The 16,781-nt window shown below is 42.4% G+C and overlaps 1 protein-coding gene across 2 annotated transcripts in view; it reads left to right on the forward strand.

Annotated features, from left to right (window-relative positions):
* The first annotated feature begins 520 nt into the window (after nt 1-520).
* CALU (calumenin) overlaps nt 521-16,781 on the forward strand; it is a 37,710-nt gene continuing 21,449 nt past the window's right edge. Inside the window, exons 1-2 of one of the 2 annotated variants that reach the window (XM_032802177.2) lie at nt 521-713; nt 14,055-14,292. In XM_032802177.2, the coding sequence (XP_032658068.1) occupies nt 14,072-14,292 (221 nt within the window). In that variant the 5' untranslated portion in view covers nt 521-713; nt 14,055-14,071. The remainder of the gene's footprint in view (nt 714-14,054; nt 14,293-16,781) is intronic. The other variant, XM_032802178.2, reaches the window with a different exon arrangement.

Here is a 16,781-nt window from a genome sequence, read left to right on the forward strand (position 1 = left end):
TGCCAAAGGTGCACAGGCCTCGTTACTTCTGCTTTAGACCAATCAGAACGGTTGCACCTGGTAACAGCTGTTACACCAGGCCTTTTAGGTGGATTAAAGTTTAAACATGGAAGGACTCTTGCTCATCTGAGGCCTAAACAGGGAGACTTTATATCCTTGTTACCTTTTAAGTTACTTTAGTGTTATGCTTAGTGACACCAACACTCTGACTGCAGCCTCAGCCGAGTCACTCACAAGCTCAGGCAGGCGCCCAGGGCTCCTGGCCTCCCAGACACGCTCGCCCCTCCCACTCAGACAACGGTCAGAGTCTGCTCTTCCCGCCCTTTCTAACGGTCACTCCCTGCCCTCGCGCCCCTCCCATTCCTCTGCGCTCGTGGCAGCCGCAGCTTGCGCAGAGAAGAGACCCCCGAGCCCGGCGAGATGAGAGGAGCCCCGAAGTGGGCGGATCTGCGAGCCGGCGCGCGCCTGAGGACGTGGCGCTTTTCAGCCAATCCAGCCGGAGGCGCCGTAGCCCTGCGGCGCCGCCGCGCGGCGCGAGGGAACGGGAAGGGGCGGCCAATCCGCGCTCCGCGCGTGGCGGCGAGGGAGGCGGGGGCCATTCCTGATTGGGTGGCCGGGGGGAGGGGGTGAGGTGGGCGGTGCTGGCGCCGCTGTTTCCGGTCTGTGCGGCGAGCTGAGGGAGGACGGAGCCGGAGGGCGCCTGGCGGGAGAAGGTACCGGGCGGGGGGGGGTTGTCGGCCTCTGTCACTCGCTGGCGCCGGGGCCTGTCTCCCCCCGGGAGGAGGGAGGTGACCGCCTGGGCCGGCCCCGCACGCTGCGCCCCTCCCCGGCCGCGGGGCAGGGCAGTGCGGCCCCCGGCTGAGGGGAGCCTCGGCCTCCTGCAGCGGCTCTTGGCTTTGAGGGGCGGCCTGAGTGCGCGCCCGCGCCCTGCCCCGGGGGGCGCGCGGCGGCTTGGCCGCGACGTTTCGCCGCCTGAAGCGGTGGGGGGAGGGGTAGCGCCTTTGTTCCTCGCCCCCGCCTGGCCCTGCCTGGGCCGCCCCCTCAGCTGCACGTCTGGGCCCCGAGGCGGGGCCTGCCCGTGTGTAACTGCCCGGGCGTGTCTGCGCGGCGCGGCCAGCCGGGGTCGGTGAGGGCAGCCCAGTGGATGGGCGGGCGGTGGCTTCAGCACCGCAGCGCGACGGCCACCGCTGGGGGGAGGGGGGTCCTGAAAGCGGGGGCTGATGGCATGAGACTTAATTCAACAAGCGCCTTCATTGTTTACAAGGCTTCATTTGTGTGTTGGCACTGGGCAGTACATTGAGAACACAAGACTGGCCCAGCTGGGCGAGAGCAGAGGTGCAGTAGCCCAGTGCCCTGTCTGCCAACAGGTGGTATCAGGTGCTGCAGAGGGAGTGACCAGAACAGGGCAATTACTGAGTGATCAATCCATCTTCTGTTGTCCAAGCCCAGCTTCTGACACTCAGAGATTTAGGGACACTCTCAAGACTAACCCTGCCTACAAGACCCTTACCTGTGACTTGACTTAATAATAATTGGAGATGTACCTATCTCCTAGAACTGGAAGGGCTGTCAAAAGGTCAGTGAATCCAGCCCCCTACCTTCACAGCAGGACCAAATACTGATTTTTGCCCCAGATCCCTAAGTGGCCCGGTCAAGGATTGAACTCACAACCTTGGGTTTAACAGGCCAATGCTCAAACCACTGAGCTATGCTTATATGAGTTGTAAGGGCTTGAAGTCTGTCACTCTTTAAAAAAGCTCTTTATACATAGAGTGTGACTCTGTATGTGTATCTGGAATGGCCTGTTACTCGTTGGATGGTCATTCATGCTGGTTTATTGCATCACCCCTTGAGAGATTGAGAGGAGGTGTGCCACTTCAAAAGAGAATCTGTTATTTCATAAAAACTAGCATGTCTCATTGTTCACTGAATGTTAACAGAAGAGCCAAATAAGATTTGAAACTGTCAAAATATCAGCTGTGTGGCTGAATGAATTTTTTTCATACACAGTAAATTGCTGTACTGTTTCTCACCATTACTCATATTGATGTTTACTAAAACTAAGAGTTCAGATACTGAGTTGATAAAAAAAAAAACCCCATATAAATGCCTTTAAATATGTAATTTTGCATTTCTATGATACTTTCTCCCAGAGGATCTGTGACTTGACATACTAGCTACATGGGGGGCATGTGAAGTAATCTCTCCAAAATAGTCATCTCTATGAAAGCACTGCAGTTGTATACTACAGCTGTTTCTCCATGCCTCATGCTGAGGGTTACTGCATTCTTTTCCCCTTGCCCAGCCTGTACAGCAGTGACCTTCGCTGTAACCATCTGCTTTTGAAATGGAAAAACTTCAAAGCCAGTAAATATTTTTTTGTATTTGACTAGAGCAGTCATTTGAGCAATGTTAAGCATTCCCCCTCTCTCCACCACCAGCGGAGTACGTATGTACCACGCCTCCTGATTTTCAACCAGAATCATGAGTAAAGACCTGGTGTTTCTATGTGACAAGACAAATCAATTGGCCGTGGGCTGTTTCCATGTCAATATTATTAAAGGACAAACTTGAGCATAGTTTCACAGTTTATTGAGCTGTTGTGTCCATGTTTTTTCTGTGTGGTGGAAGAAAGATTTTTTTTTTTTTTAATGTAGCAGCACCTAGGAGCTCTAGTCATTGGCACCTAGTATAAGGGGGTCTTGGCCTAAGAGCCATTCAGGTGTTGCACTGTTGTGAGTGACCTCTTGCTGCAAATGCAAGAAAAGAATAACATGAAATTAGCATTCAGAAGGTTGTAAACAAGTTAAGATTGCTATGAGCTCTTATTGTTGCAAGTACAGATCTCTCAACTCCATTAATTACCACTTCCTAGTACTTAGCAATGAACCCCAGTACACATTTATGCAGGTAGCTTAACAGAGTGGGCTGGTGTTGATTATAAACATACTGTTAGTTCATGGCTTGCTTATTGTGACTTCGTGGAAAAAACTTACATCAGTGAGGTAAATGGTAGCTTGATTTTCCTATTGATTGTAACATAATTTAGAGGGTCTTTAGATGTTGCAAAAGTTTTGTCATATTCTATAAACGGAACTGTTGATGACTTGTGGAAAACTTTCTCATTAGTAATAACTTTACCTAAAGATTTTTCTCTTGTTTACAACATTGAGTTGGAACAAAATCTCTGATCATGGGTATGAGATTGTGTCAAAGAGTCTAATATTTGGATAGTGTGAAAATGCTTCGGAGTGGATTTGATTAAATCACTAGTCAGGAAGATAATTTAATCATGGTTTTCTACATAAATGTGAAGAATATGTATAACCAACAAAAATGCACAATTCAGAGATGTAGGTTTCATTTGTAGAAGGTACGCCCTATACATTTTTAAACAGTGATTTATTTTGAAAACTTTTTAGATTAGTTTTACAGCTATATGAGAAAATGAATGATTGTTTGGTTATTTCATTTACCAAAGGTAATTAATTGAAGCAGATAGTTCACCTCCAAATGACTTCATAAATATCTCCAGTTTAACAGGTTAATCATTAATATTTGGAGGATTTTCTTGCCATGCTGTATTATGAGGCGAACATAACCAGACAGACGTTTAAATTGTTTTATTTAATTAAAACAATGTTATGTGTCATAAACAGATTGTTAAGGGTTAATGTCTCTTCTACCTGTAAAGGGTTACAAGCAGGGAACTGGAACACCTGACCAGAAGACCAATCAGGAGACAAGATACTTTTAAATTTGGGTGGAGGGAAGCTTTTGTGTGTGTTCTTTGTCCGTTGTTTTTCTCTCGGGGGTCTGAGAGAGACCAGAGGTTATACGCCTCTAGTTTACTGTTCAAAATAGTGAGTAAACAGGCGGTTTTTTAGGCTTTTTGATTGTTGTTTTACTCTATTTGCAAATTGTGGATCGGCTGGTTAACTTTTTTATGTGTGTTATGTTGCTGGGGGAATATTTTGTTTGTTATTTGGTTACTGGGGGAAAGTTTCCTTCTGTGTCTGTAAAGCTATAGGACCCTGTATTATTACATCTTGAAGTTACAAGATAATTCTTTACTTTTTTCCTTTCGCTTTAATTAAGAAGATCTTTCTTTTTAGAAACCTGACTGAGTGAATTTTTCCTTTGTTCCCTTGTTTTATCCAGGATCTGGTGGGGGAGAGGGGAGAGGTGGAATCCTCTCTCTCTTTTTTCCTTGAATATCTGTTGTCCTCTTTGTGGAAGGGACAGGACATGCTTCTCTGGATTGTGATTTAAAGAGTTTGGATCAGTAGTCTCTCAGGATAGCCCAGGGAGGGAAAGTCTGGGAGAGGGAAAGAAGGGGGAATGGTTTATTTCTCCTTGTTTTAAGAACCCAAGGGATTTGGGTTCTTGGGGTCCCCAGGGAAGGTTGGGGAAGTCAGAGTGCCCCAAAACACTATATTTTTGGGTGGTGGCCATGCTATCAGGTCTAAGCTGGTAATTAAGCTTAGAGGATTCATGCTAGTTTCTCATTTTGTGAACTCTAAGGTTCAGATCTGGGCAGGAATGCTATGACATATGTATTAAGCATATTTTTGCTGTTGAAGAAAAAAATCCAGGTTTTGTTAAAATATTGTATGTCCCTCACTTCTTACACTTATCTCCAGACTTCTTCCCCTTGTCCAGATCTAGTCCGCCCCGAAAAATCTTCTAGTTGTTGGACTTTTTGAAACTTTGCACTTTTAGAGAGAAGTAAGGGATTTATGCTGTGTACACAAATTTGCAGAGGGACAATAGAGCTGAGCTCTGTTATTTCTCACCTCTATATATTATTTATTCAAAAACATTTTTGGTGTTAACAAGCATGTTACCTCTGGGGAGACACGTCCATGGTTTGAGAACTACAAAACTAAGCATTTCTGATGGTCTCTTCCAGAGTGAGCACGTGAGTCCCATTAGGTAGATAGAAAGATTAACCTAAATAATCTATACAGAAGCCCGTGGAACCCCATAAGATTGGGACCCTAATCCATGAACTATTGAAACTCATTTACAAAACTTTTCTTAAACATTAAATGAATATATTGTCTCATACTATAGAATTAGAATTTATGATCCTTATTCCATGATGAGATATCTTTCAGCTATAATGTATCTTGATCTTTAGATAGGTTTTTCCTCAAAAAGCATTTTATCAAACAAAATCCAGTTTAAATAAAAAATCAATTAAAAAAATATTTTTAAATTGATTTTTATCCACCCTGAAATGATTACGGTCCTGTCCATGCTACAACATTACAGGTTAGAACCAACTAACTATTTCAGAATGTCATTTGTGTCCACATGCAGCATGGATGAAACTCTGCAATTGTGGCATCTAACAGCATCATCCCTACCAGAAGACTAGTCTGACAGATGGTTGTCTTCCTGTAACCAGTCTTGCAAACCTGTTGTTTTTGTGGGTATTTTTCTGGTGTGGATAGGACCCCTTAACAGTGTTTGGTTTTGCAGGTTTCCCTTAACACTCTGGTGTGTCCTAACACAGAGAGCTGGGACTATTATCTACTTGAAACATTCTGTGTGCATGTCATTAGAGTGCTCTGAGTTTTCCCAGAAAATGCTGATTAATGCAGGGTAGGCTGCATCTGAGGAGTGGGCTCATAGATGATTCAGGCATCTCTAAGGGAGAAAAACTTCAGTGGACGCAATTCTGCCTCTGTCATTGTAACAGTGTTGTATGAAACCATTATAAACTGGTTTCAAAACATAATTGTAATATGGAGACACCTTAATACAGTGATCCCCGACCACTGTGGCAGTGGAGCACCAGCTGAAATGCCGCTGAAATTCGGCGGCATTTCGGCAGCGACACCTCTCGATGACGCCGCTTGCCGTCAACAAACGACATCATTGAGAGGCGTCCCTGCCGAAATTCGGGAGCGATGCCTCTCAATGATGTCACTTGTTGACGGCAAGCGGCGTCATCGAGAGGCGTCCCCGCCGAAATTTGGGGGCAACGCATCTCGATTACATCACTTGTTGGTGACAAGCAGCGTCATTGAGAGGCGTCCCCGCCGAAATGCAGCTGAAATTTGGCAGCATTTCAGCGGGTGCTCTCCCAGGGGCCAGAACACGGGCACATTAAGATGCACACGCGGGCACGACGGCACCCGCAGGCACCACGTTGGGGACCACTGCCTTAATATGATGCTCACTCTCCACCTGAATACTGTGGTTCTGGTCATCCCAGCTCATAAGGTTCAGAGAAGGGCTATAAAATTGACTAGAAGCATGGAAAGACTTTTACATAAGGAGCAATTAAAAAGGTTAGGACGCTTAAGTTAGAGAGTAGAAAAAATCATGGCACAAAATAGAGAAATATAAAAATGACATAGCATAGAGAAAGTCATTTGGCTGTTCCCGCTTCATCTTTCTCATAATACAAGAACACAAAGACATACAATAAACAAAAAAGCAACACATTTAAACCTTATAGAAGGAAATGTGATGCTTAGTTAACCCATAGAATGAACTGAACAAGATACCGAGGTCAACAGCTTATGGATATTATTTGCATTATGATAAATATTCATAATAGATAAATATAAATATTCATAAAAGATATAAACCCTCATGCTTCAGGAATTAAGCCAACTGCTAACTTCCTGCGGTTGGCGAAAAACGTCCTTTACCAGGAGGCGTTTCTGGAAATTTTCAATTTCATTATAGAACATTAAAATTTTTCCCTGAAGCATCTGCTATCACATTTCTTGTGTTTGTAAGAGCTTTGAAAATGTAAAGCAGTATATAATTACTAATAATTTTCATAACCATAATGTCTATGGCTGGAGCAGTGTTGTGAGACCTGAATTAGTGTTTGTAAAGCATTCTGAGATCTTTACAGGCAGAACTTTTTGTTTAAAGTAGTACGGTTATGTTCCTTGATTAGCATATCAAAACATGAAATAACGAACAATAATGTTGCAATTGTAGCATGGTCCCAAAATTAAATTAAATCAAACAGAACAATTGCATGAGAGTCTCAGTGGCAAGTCACGTTTGCTGGGTGTTATCTCTCTTCAGAGTAGATATGTTCATGCACTGTTAAGACTGCCCGAATGCTTTATGTAGCTGAGGAATCCTAGTTTTATGGTGATACATGTTTCTGTTGCAGAAGCTACCTGAGGACTCCTGACAGTCTTGGAGGATTCCAGATGATATTCCTCTCCCTCCTTCCAAATGTTCCAACATTCAGCTTATCAAAAATTCTTTAACTAAACTACAATTTAAAGCGTTGTCTTTGATGTGGAAAGGAAATTTAATTCTTTATAATTAAGCTAATTTTTTAGTCAGTCATGTCTTCTCTTACTAGTTATTTGCATTTCAGTAGCCGCCAGTGCCCCCTGTCAGGATTGGGGCCTCATTGTGATGGGCTCTTCACAGAAATGATTCCCGGCTTCAGCAAGTTTACAGTCTAAATTGAGACAAGATGTGAAGGGGAGGTGGGAGGGAGAGGGAAGACTAGGGTGACAGTACTTAGTTTTGTTTGTTTTGTTTTTTAACAATCAGTGAACAAAAGATAAATCACTAACTGGCCACCTGCCTACCCACCATAATTTCCATGTTTGATCGTCTTGATTATATAGCGGTGAGGGAGGAAATGCTTTTATGTGTTTGTTTTCCATATAGACATCTGAAGTGCAGTTAAATTTGATCAGAAAGTATGTTGGTTGTCTTTCTAAGGCCTTGGCCACACTGGCGCTTTACAGCGCTGCAACTTTCTCGCTCAGGAGTGTGAAAAAAACACCCCCCTGAGCGCTGCAAGATACAGCGCTGTAAAGCGCCAGTGTAAACAGTGCTGCAAGCTAAACCCCATGAGGAGGTGGTGTACGTGCAGCTCTCCCAGCGCTGGCGCTGCAACCACACTCGCACTTCAAAGCGCTGCTGAAATTTCAAGTGTAGCCATACCCTAAATCTTACCTTCTTTCTCTGTCTGCTCCTTGTTCTGATAGGCAGGATCGGTTTAAGGCATTTATAGGAAACACAAGATTGGCTACATGGGATTCAACTGGTGGTTCATCAAATCCTGTGACTTTTCTCTGGCAACAGCCAGATGCTTCAGCAGAAATAAAGGAAACCCTACAATGAATAGTTATGGAATAACCTATTCATAAAAGTTTCTTTCTTAACCTTGTTCATTTCATGTTCGATTTAATGCCCTAAGCATAAGGGTTTACATTAATTAAGCAAAAACCCAACCCTTTTGCTGTGGGTTAATAAAAATTGATGATTTGTTTAAAAAATCCTGTTTTCTATTTAAATTGGATTTTTATAAAATTTAAATTAAATACAGGTTTATTTTTTTTGAAACAAACCTATTTGCAGTTGATAGCCTATATTAAAGCTTAAACTTACCATATATTAAAATCATTTAAATTAAACACAAAAAAATAGTATTGAGCAGTACATGTTTACCACGAAGTTTTAAAGAAAGTCATACCACTGAACTAATGGAAGTCAGTGGCTGAGCACCTGGAACCAGAGTTTGATGAAGTGCTAAACCAGCTTCTGATAGCAGTAGCTTCTTCTACAGGTACAGAGAGAATATTTTCTTCTTTTCAGTTTATTCAGCTAATTCAGTTCAATTACTACTAGTTCCTTGAAAGTTAAGAAACCAATTGAGAATTGAAAAAGCTGGAAAGCTTATTTTCTTCTTCCAATCTGTGAATAAAAGCTAGGTGTGATAAGATGAGATCTACTGGTTCTGAAATTGTGAAGGACATGGTGACCAGAAACCATTAGTTCAATTCACTACCTATAGATAATATTTCTTTGTTTCATAAATCAGTTGTTCTGCATTTAAAATTATTTTTGATTATCCTTTTCTTATGCATCCAGCACATTTAAGGTACTTAAATTTAAAAAAATGCTGAGCTTGACACACATCACAAGTAAGTAAATTTGTAAATAAGAAATACGTCATTCACTATTTTCTGGCATCATAAATGTAAAAATTAAGAATCTGAATGAATGTAAATTAAGCTATATAATTGCTTAAATGTATAGCTATAGTGTATCCTGGTTAGTAAAAAGAAGCACCAAATTTAACATAAAAACCTATATTTAATTGCAAATCAACATATTTTAATGGTTACTAACCAGTAAAAATCAAACTTTCTTTAAGAAAATAACTGAAGTACAAATAAATAATTAAAATTAATTATTTAAATCAAGGTTTTCTGATTGCTGATTTAAATCATGATTAAAATCAGTCACTTAAATCACTTTGATTTAAATCAGTCTGTTCTGGTAACATAATTGTAGATGGTCATATTATCCACAAATATCTAATTCTCTTATAACCTTCGTGAATCCCCAGGCTCAGTGATACCTTGTGATAATGAAGTCACAGATTAATTATGAATTGTGTGTGTATATAAGGGCACAATTAGTTACTTGCAGCTTTTAGATTTCATTTAATGTCCCTTTGTCCCTGTATTATGAGTAATTAAATATGGGCTCCTCTTTTGCCTTCTCTTTACCATGCATTGTGCTGTATGTCCTCTGTAATATTCTTTCTTACACATCTCTGTAAGCAAAACAGTCCAAATCTTTGAAGTCTCGCTCTACCTTTATTTTATTCTGCCACTCTGAGTACCTACTGATTCTTCTAAATCTTCTCATAGATAAGAACCAGAACATGAAGACATACCATGATTGAGATATAGGCTTTGCCATTTATAACCATTATACGTCTAACCTCAATATCACAAGTTATAATGTGATCTGCTTTGAGACCAGCAACTCCAAATACAGAGCTCTTGCTTAATATGAATGGTGGAGCTCTTTGTCAGGGCTGCTCGTTCCATCTGTTTTAACTTCATATCCTCTGGGTGTCATGGAGTATGGGGGAGTCCGGTCCTGCTCCCCTCTTCCTGGGACTCACAGTGACTCTCAGCCAGCCGGTAAAACAGAAGGTTTATTGGACAACAGGAACGCAGGGTACAGCAGAGCTTGTAGGCACAGCCAGGACCCCTCAAACTGGTCCTTCTGGGGGTTCAGGAAGCTTAGTTCCCAGATTGGGATTCCTTGAATTCCAACCACCCAGCCCAAAACCGAAACTGAACTAACTCCCTCCAGCCGGCCCCTTCCTTTGTCTGGCATCCTGGGCAAGGGTGCTGACCCCCTCCCCCCTGCCTAGCTCAGGTTACAGGCTCAGCTTCTGTCCCTCACCTAAAGTCATCCCCAGTTCTCCCATCCACTACACAGATAGTCCCTACTGCATCACACTGGGTATTAATATTAGTTACATAGCAGGATTATCTTCATCTGATTATTTCTTCTGTCATAATAACCTCTAATCTCTTCCATGTCCTGGGAAACCTACATCTGTGTCAAATGTGGCATTGAATCTCATCCTAACAATTTCACATTGGTTCATGTGACAAACAGACTGCACAGATCCATTGGATGTTATTTCTTATTGTGATATTTACATCATCTTAAACTAATATTTGTAATGTGGTTATGCTCCACTTACACAACAGAAATACTGTGACATTACAAGAAGACTCAAGTAACTGTTTAAGTATTTATTTAACTTTTCCTACTTGTTTCACTTGCTTAAAGGATGGCAAACTTTCCTTTTTATTGTTGGCTTTTTAACCTCTTGAAGTAGTTTAAACTAATATGGGAGGCTTTTTTCATGACTCCTATTTCTGTGAAATAGAATTTAGTTTTATAAAGCTCTTCTTGCAGGACTTTATTCTTTATGTAATCGTCTCCACTTGCACCATAGTGGGTGAATGTGAGTGCCTGGGATTTAGATATTTCGTATATGTATGTTACCTACTCATACTTCTAAATCCATTTATGACTAATTAAATCAGATAATCAAAGGTAATATTTGTGTGGGAGATGGGAGAGACAATTGCTTACCGGGGGAGACTAGAATAGTTTACCCTTCGTGAGTCCATTTTTACGTAATATCTGTCTCCTAGAAAGATGTGGGGTGTAGGGAAGAGATGTGCATTTGTAATCTGATGCTAGGGTTTGAAGACTACTGAACTAACTGATCAGGATTCAAAATAAATAGTCTACAGTTGCTGTTACCTATTTGTATTGGATGTGTTGTGCTAAGGACAATTAGGGATATGATGGCTGTAAAAAGTTGAATCTTCTTACTGCATAAATCTAATAAATCAAACTTTAATATTTGAACCGTGGCAAGTTAAACATAAGCCTTCAATGTGTATTTGCACAACTCACAAGCCATTCATTGTCTTTTAATCCAGGCTGTGCATCGTTGTAGTACCTGTCTGCAATGTATCATTTCTAATTTGGCTGCAACCTTCAACTTGATCAATTTTGGAGATAGCACCTATGTTTAATCTGCAGGCAATAAAGTAGCATCGAGGTCAGGGATCGGCAGTCTTTGGCATGCAACCCGCCATGGAAAGCCCCTGTTGGGCTGGGCTGGTTTGTTTACCTGCAGCATCCGCAGGTTCGGCCAATCGCAGCTCTCACTGGCCGCAGTCCCCCGCCCTCGGCCAATGGGGGCTGCAAGAAACGGCACAGACTGAGGGATGTGCTGGCCACCCTTCCTCCACTCCCCATTGGCCTGGGAAGACAAATCGCGCAGTGGGAGCTGCGCTGGGCCGAACCTGCAGACACTGCAGGTAAACAGACAGGCCCAGCCCGCCAGGGGCTTTTCCTGGCAGGCTTCGTGCCAAAGGTTGCTGATCCTTGATCTAGATCAATGGTGTCAAACCATAAGGCTGTGTGGACAGGATGTGGCATACATGGAATGTTAAAATCTTAGATTCTGCAGAATTTTGTTTAAAAAACAGTTTCTAACTCTCACAGTTGCCAAATTTGCTTTGCAAAAAGCAACATTGTCGTCTTGAGTGTGCAGACAGCCTGAAACAGTTGTGCTCAAGTGTACCTCCCTGTCCCTATTAATCTTAACTGGTGTGTTAACTCTAAAGCTTAATGATACATTTTTAAATGTCATCATTAACTAATTTGTTTCTGATCATTGCAGATGGCATAGGAAAAGAGTAGGAGTGAAACCATAGTGGGTGGATTTGGGAGTTACTTCAGTGAAGGAAATGCAGAAGGAAGAAAGGAGAAGCAGTATAAAGACCCAGGAAGTGGAAGAGAAGTAGAGAAAGGAGGTTGAAGTGAGAGTTTTCCCACTGAGTGATGCTGAATACAAGATGTTAGTGAACTAAACATGTTTGTTTTCTATTTTAAGACTACATTTTACCATTAATCTTTGTGCAGAGGTTACATTGACATCAGTAGGAATTCTGTTGTAGATCAAGAAGAGTCTTAAAATTATATAGTCTTAAAATTTTCCCAAAATTTTCCCCAAAATTTTCATTTTAAAGTGAAATTCAGCCTTCTGCACAGAATGAGTTTGACAATGGTGAACTAAGTGTTTGTCTGGAGGGCTGTACATCTTTGGGGTTTTGTTTTTGTTTTTATTCAATATTGTTGCACCTCCAATAGAGGTGATGCTAATATAATTCCTCACATTTGAAAGAAATGGAGCATCTTTTTAATAGACATTAAATATGGTTAATCATAGGATTAGAATAACTTGATTGTGTTTTGATTTAGTCCTTAACACTGCAACTTTAAGGTAGTAATGTAGATTTTTGCTGCTGGTCCCTGGGGATTTGTTAAGGGGGAAAAAATGTTGCAGAGAATATCCTAGTTCTGTGACCGACAGGACCCAGGTGACAGTTGCCTCTCTGTCATTAGTGCACTATGCATTTGTAGACTTATGGCTCATCAACATCTAAAACTTAGATCAATCCAATTACGTTCCTCAGGGATGTGAAAAATTCACACGCCCCAGGAGATGTAGTTCTGTCAACCTAAGCTCTGGTGTAAGTACCAAGAGGTCGATGGAATAATTCTTCCATCAACTTAGCTATTGCCTCTGGGAAGGGTAGATTTACTACATGGACCGAAAAGAATTCTTCTGTTGCTGTAATTCTTCTGTTGCTGTAATAAGTGTCTGTGCTGCAGTTGTCACTATAACACTTGTAGTGTAGGACCTATACTTAAAGCAACCATTTGCCAAAGGCTTAATAGTGTCTGTTTGTCTGGTAGGCGAAGGACCCAATCCTTAAATGGGATCCACTAATATGGAGTCCCATTGACTTCAGTGGATTCCTTATGTCTGCAAGACAATTGTATATCCTGCTGATGGGCATAATATAAAAACTTAAACAGAACAGAACAAACCTGTATGAGATAACAATTAACCAAGATTTGTCGATTTTAAATATTAATAACTTCAAAATTATTGACCCAACTGACTTCAGACTTGGCTCAAATTGTTTACGTCTAATTGTGAGCTACAAAATAAGACAAGCTTATAAGAAAAGTGGCTCTAATTTAAAAGGCATGGACAATTGATATGAGCAAACCAGTTTTGAAGACTGCAGACTTAATTAGTGGTGTGTGCCTGCATGCATAACATACTTGTGTGCACCTGGAAACACAGCAAAAAATAGTGCATGTTCAGTATGCAAGTTTCAAACTCCCATAACTTTAAACAGATTCAGTTGTATTTTTTAAACCATATGAAGACACTAGTTGTGGACTTGACAACAAAGGTCTTGGAAGAGCCTTGCTGAAGGCAGGTCTGCGGGGTGTGGATAGCCTCAGAGGGGGCCCTATTGAAGTGCAGTGGCTGCTTGTAATCTGTGTGTGAGTAAGGCAGAACAAAATAAAAAGTTGGGCAGAAATTCCAGGTGTCTGGATTCATCCAGCCTTCATTATTGACACAGAATATTGAATCTGAATGAGTATCTTGGGAGAAGCAAGGGGGGAGGGATAGCTCAGTGGTTTGAGCGTTGGCCTGCTAAACCCAAGGTTGTGAGTTCAATCCTTGAGGGGGCTACCTAGGGATCTGGGGCAAAATCAGTACTTGGTCCTGCTAGTGGAGGCAGGGGGCTGGACTTAATGACCTTTCAGAGTCCCTTTGAATTCTATGAGATAGGTATATATCTCCATATATTTTAAGTAAACACCTAAATGATTTATCTGTTAATATCCCAAAGGTTCATCTTGAATCGTCATGACCATTCAGCAGTTTCTTGTGTACCTATCCCTTTGTGCCATCTGTGTCCTGACCAAACCCACGGACAAGAAGGACCGTGTTCACCATGACCCGCAACTCAGTGACAAAGTCCATGATGATGCACAGAACTTTGAGTACGACCATGATGCTTTCCTTGGTGCAGATGAGGCCAAAACCTTTGACCAGCTGACACCAGAGGAGAGCAAGGAGAGACTTGGGTAAGGAAATTAACTAGCTTTTTACTTCGTGTCAGAAGAACTACCTCACACTTTTACTCATCTGGAATTTTGCAAAATAGTTTTCCCATTCTTTGAAGTGTAATCCTAAAACTCAAGTATATTGATATTTCTTCTATACTAGATGACTGGTACAAATGTTCTAAATTTAAAACTATAAATGGGGTTCAGAAGTCAGTAGTGCTTCAAATGTGACTCACAAATCAAATGTAGCCTTGTGAAGTCATAGGTTGTCTGCAGCACTTCTCATCTTTAATATGGAGCTGTTTCTTTAGAGGTCTCATCGTGCAATATGGTCTTGCCTCTCATATCCAGTTATAACATTGCATGCTGGGCTAAGTTCCCTCTAAGTTACGTGGCCATGCAGTAGCCTGTTAAGATGCCTCTCCCCAGCCCTGCCCTGGACCTGCTGTGGCTGGCGGGAGAGGTGCCCCATCCCCGGCTTCCAACCCAGCCCAGCCCCGGACTTGCCGCAGCCAGTGGGGAGAGGCACCCCTCCCCTGGTCCCCCAGCCCAGACTTGCTACAGCTGGAGGAGAGGCATCTGTCCCGTGGCTCCAGCCCCAGAGCTGCTGCAGCAGGGAGAGATGCCTGCCCCTTTTCCCCCCAGGTGCTGCTGCAGGGAGAGGGAACTGGGGGGAGTCCTCCCTCCCCGGCGCAGCCTGTACCCCAAACCCTTCATCCCTGGCCCTACCCCAGAGCCCACACCCCAGCCAGAGCCCTCACCCCCCTCGCACTGCAACCATCTGTCCCAGCCCTCATCCCTGGTCCCACCCCAGAATTCACACCCCCAGCCGGAGTCCTCACCTGCCTGTACCCCAACCCTGTGCCCCAGTCCTGAGCCCCCTCCCACATTCCGAACCCCTTGGGCCCACCCTGCCACATGAATTTTGTTATGTGCCCCAGTATGGAGGTGATGTGTCACGTGCATCACCTCCGTATTGGTTTACATAACAAAATTGATTCCACGCACGTGTGGGGAAGAATTGGAGGGAACACGGATGCTGGGCTTATAATATCCAAGAGTCTAATGAGCTACAGATTGGTACAATGTCTAAATCAAAATAAATAGCTTTGCTGTTTACTCCACTCCATACAGTTTAAGGTAACTGGGTGCTGGCAAGCTGTCGTTATTTGAACAAAGCTTGGCTCCTATCGTAAGGAAGAACTGAAACCCCCTGGCAGCAGCTGCGCTCTCTAGCCATATTAATTCCCACCTAAGAGGCAACTGCAGCACAAAAAAACACGCCCATTGGCACAAGCTAATGAAAATAGCATGCTTTTTAATTAACTTTTGTCTTCCTATTTTCAATCTAATTGGCTCCCATTGATAATGCCAGGGTATGACCTTGAGAAGGATACAGTAAGAGCTGAGGCACAGCAGTCTTTTGCTCTCCAGCATAGCAGGGCATTCCCCTCTGTCCAACTGCCACATAGCTGCACCTGTCACCACTGTGATTTATATTTGGCTTTACACTTTGAAGCATAAGCCTACCCAGCACTAAAAGCTCTTGCTGAAGTAGCTCTTGTGAGTGCCCCACCTACAACAGCTCCACACACAGCCTTCCTAACTTGCCAGATACTCTAATATAAAATTTTTCTGCTTTATTTTAGGGACTATATCAAGTTAAAAACTGTAAAACTTACTTAAATGTCTTTTTATGGTATTAACACTAAAATTATTACAACATAAACTGTTTTTTGCAATTTAGTTTTTACTTCCTGTTTTTTCCCCTCAGAATGGCAATTAAATTAGGCCAATCAATTTCACTTTTTAATTCTCATGCACAATTCTTGCATCATAAATGTAAGAAGGTGCTCTGTAAACAGACAAGACAGGGCTCCTGCCCCAAAGTGCTTCTAAGTGACACAAACAAAAGCAAATGCAGGACAACTGGTTTTGGAGACATTACTGAGGTGACGATATGTCACCTTCACTATATTTTTCTTCTATTCTCCGTCTCAGTTCCTCCAAGTTCCTAAAGGAATCCTGATGGTAGGAACATAGGCATTGTCATATTGTATCAGCCAATGGTTCATTTAGAGAGACAAGGTGGATGAGGTCATATCTGTTGTTGGACCAACTTCTCTCTAATTTCCTGGGACTGACACAGCTACAATTACACTGCATTCAGTGATCCATTTTAGTCTAGTTTTCTGTCCCTGACACTAATATCATATGCTTCAGGTGAAGGTGTGTTTTCTTAAAAATGGACCGTTATGTCCATGGAGTAAGTTTTTCCTAACTTGAAAATATACACCCACAACCTCAAGTGCTTGTTACAATCATACTCTTTCAGGCTGAAGAAGACTAGATTAGAAGGTTATTGAAGGAGGAATAAGGGGTTGTAATTGCTTGACATAGGAAAATGATTGCCTGCTACCTGGAATTAATGTTTCCTCTCTGTGGCACACTCAGCTTAAGGAGCAAAAGACTGCCGTGGAAATCACACCTGGGTGTTCACTGTGCCA

The sequence above is a fragment of the Chelonoidis abingdonii genome, chromosome 1 (genome assembly GCF_003597395.2).
Source record: "Chelonoidis abingdonii isolate Lonesome George chromosome 1, CheloAbing_2.0, whole genome shotgun sequence".
Taxonomy (NCBI): domain Eukaryota; kingdom Metazoa; phylum Chordata; order Testudines; family Testudinidae; genus Chelonoidis; species Chelonoidis abingdonii.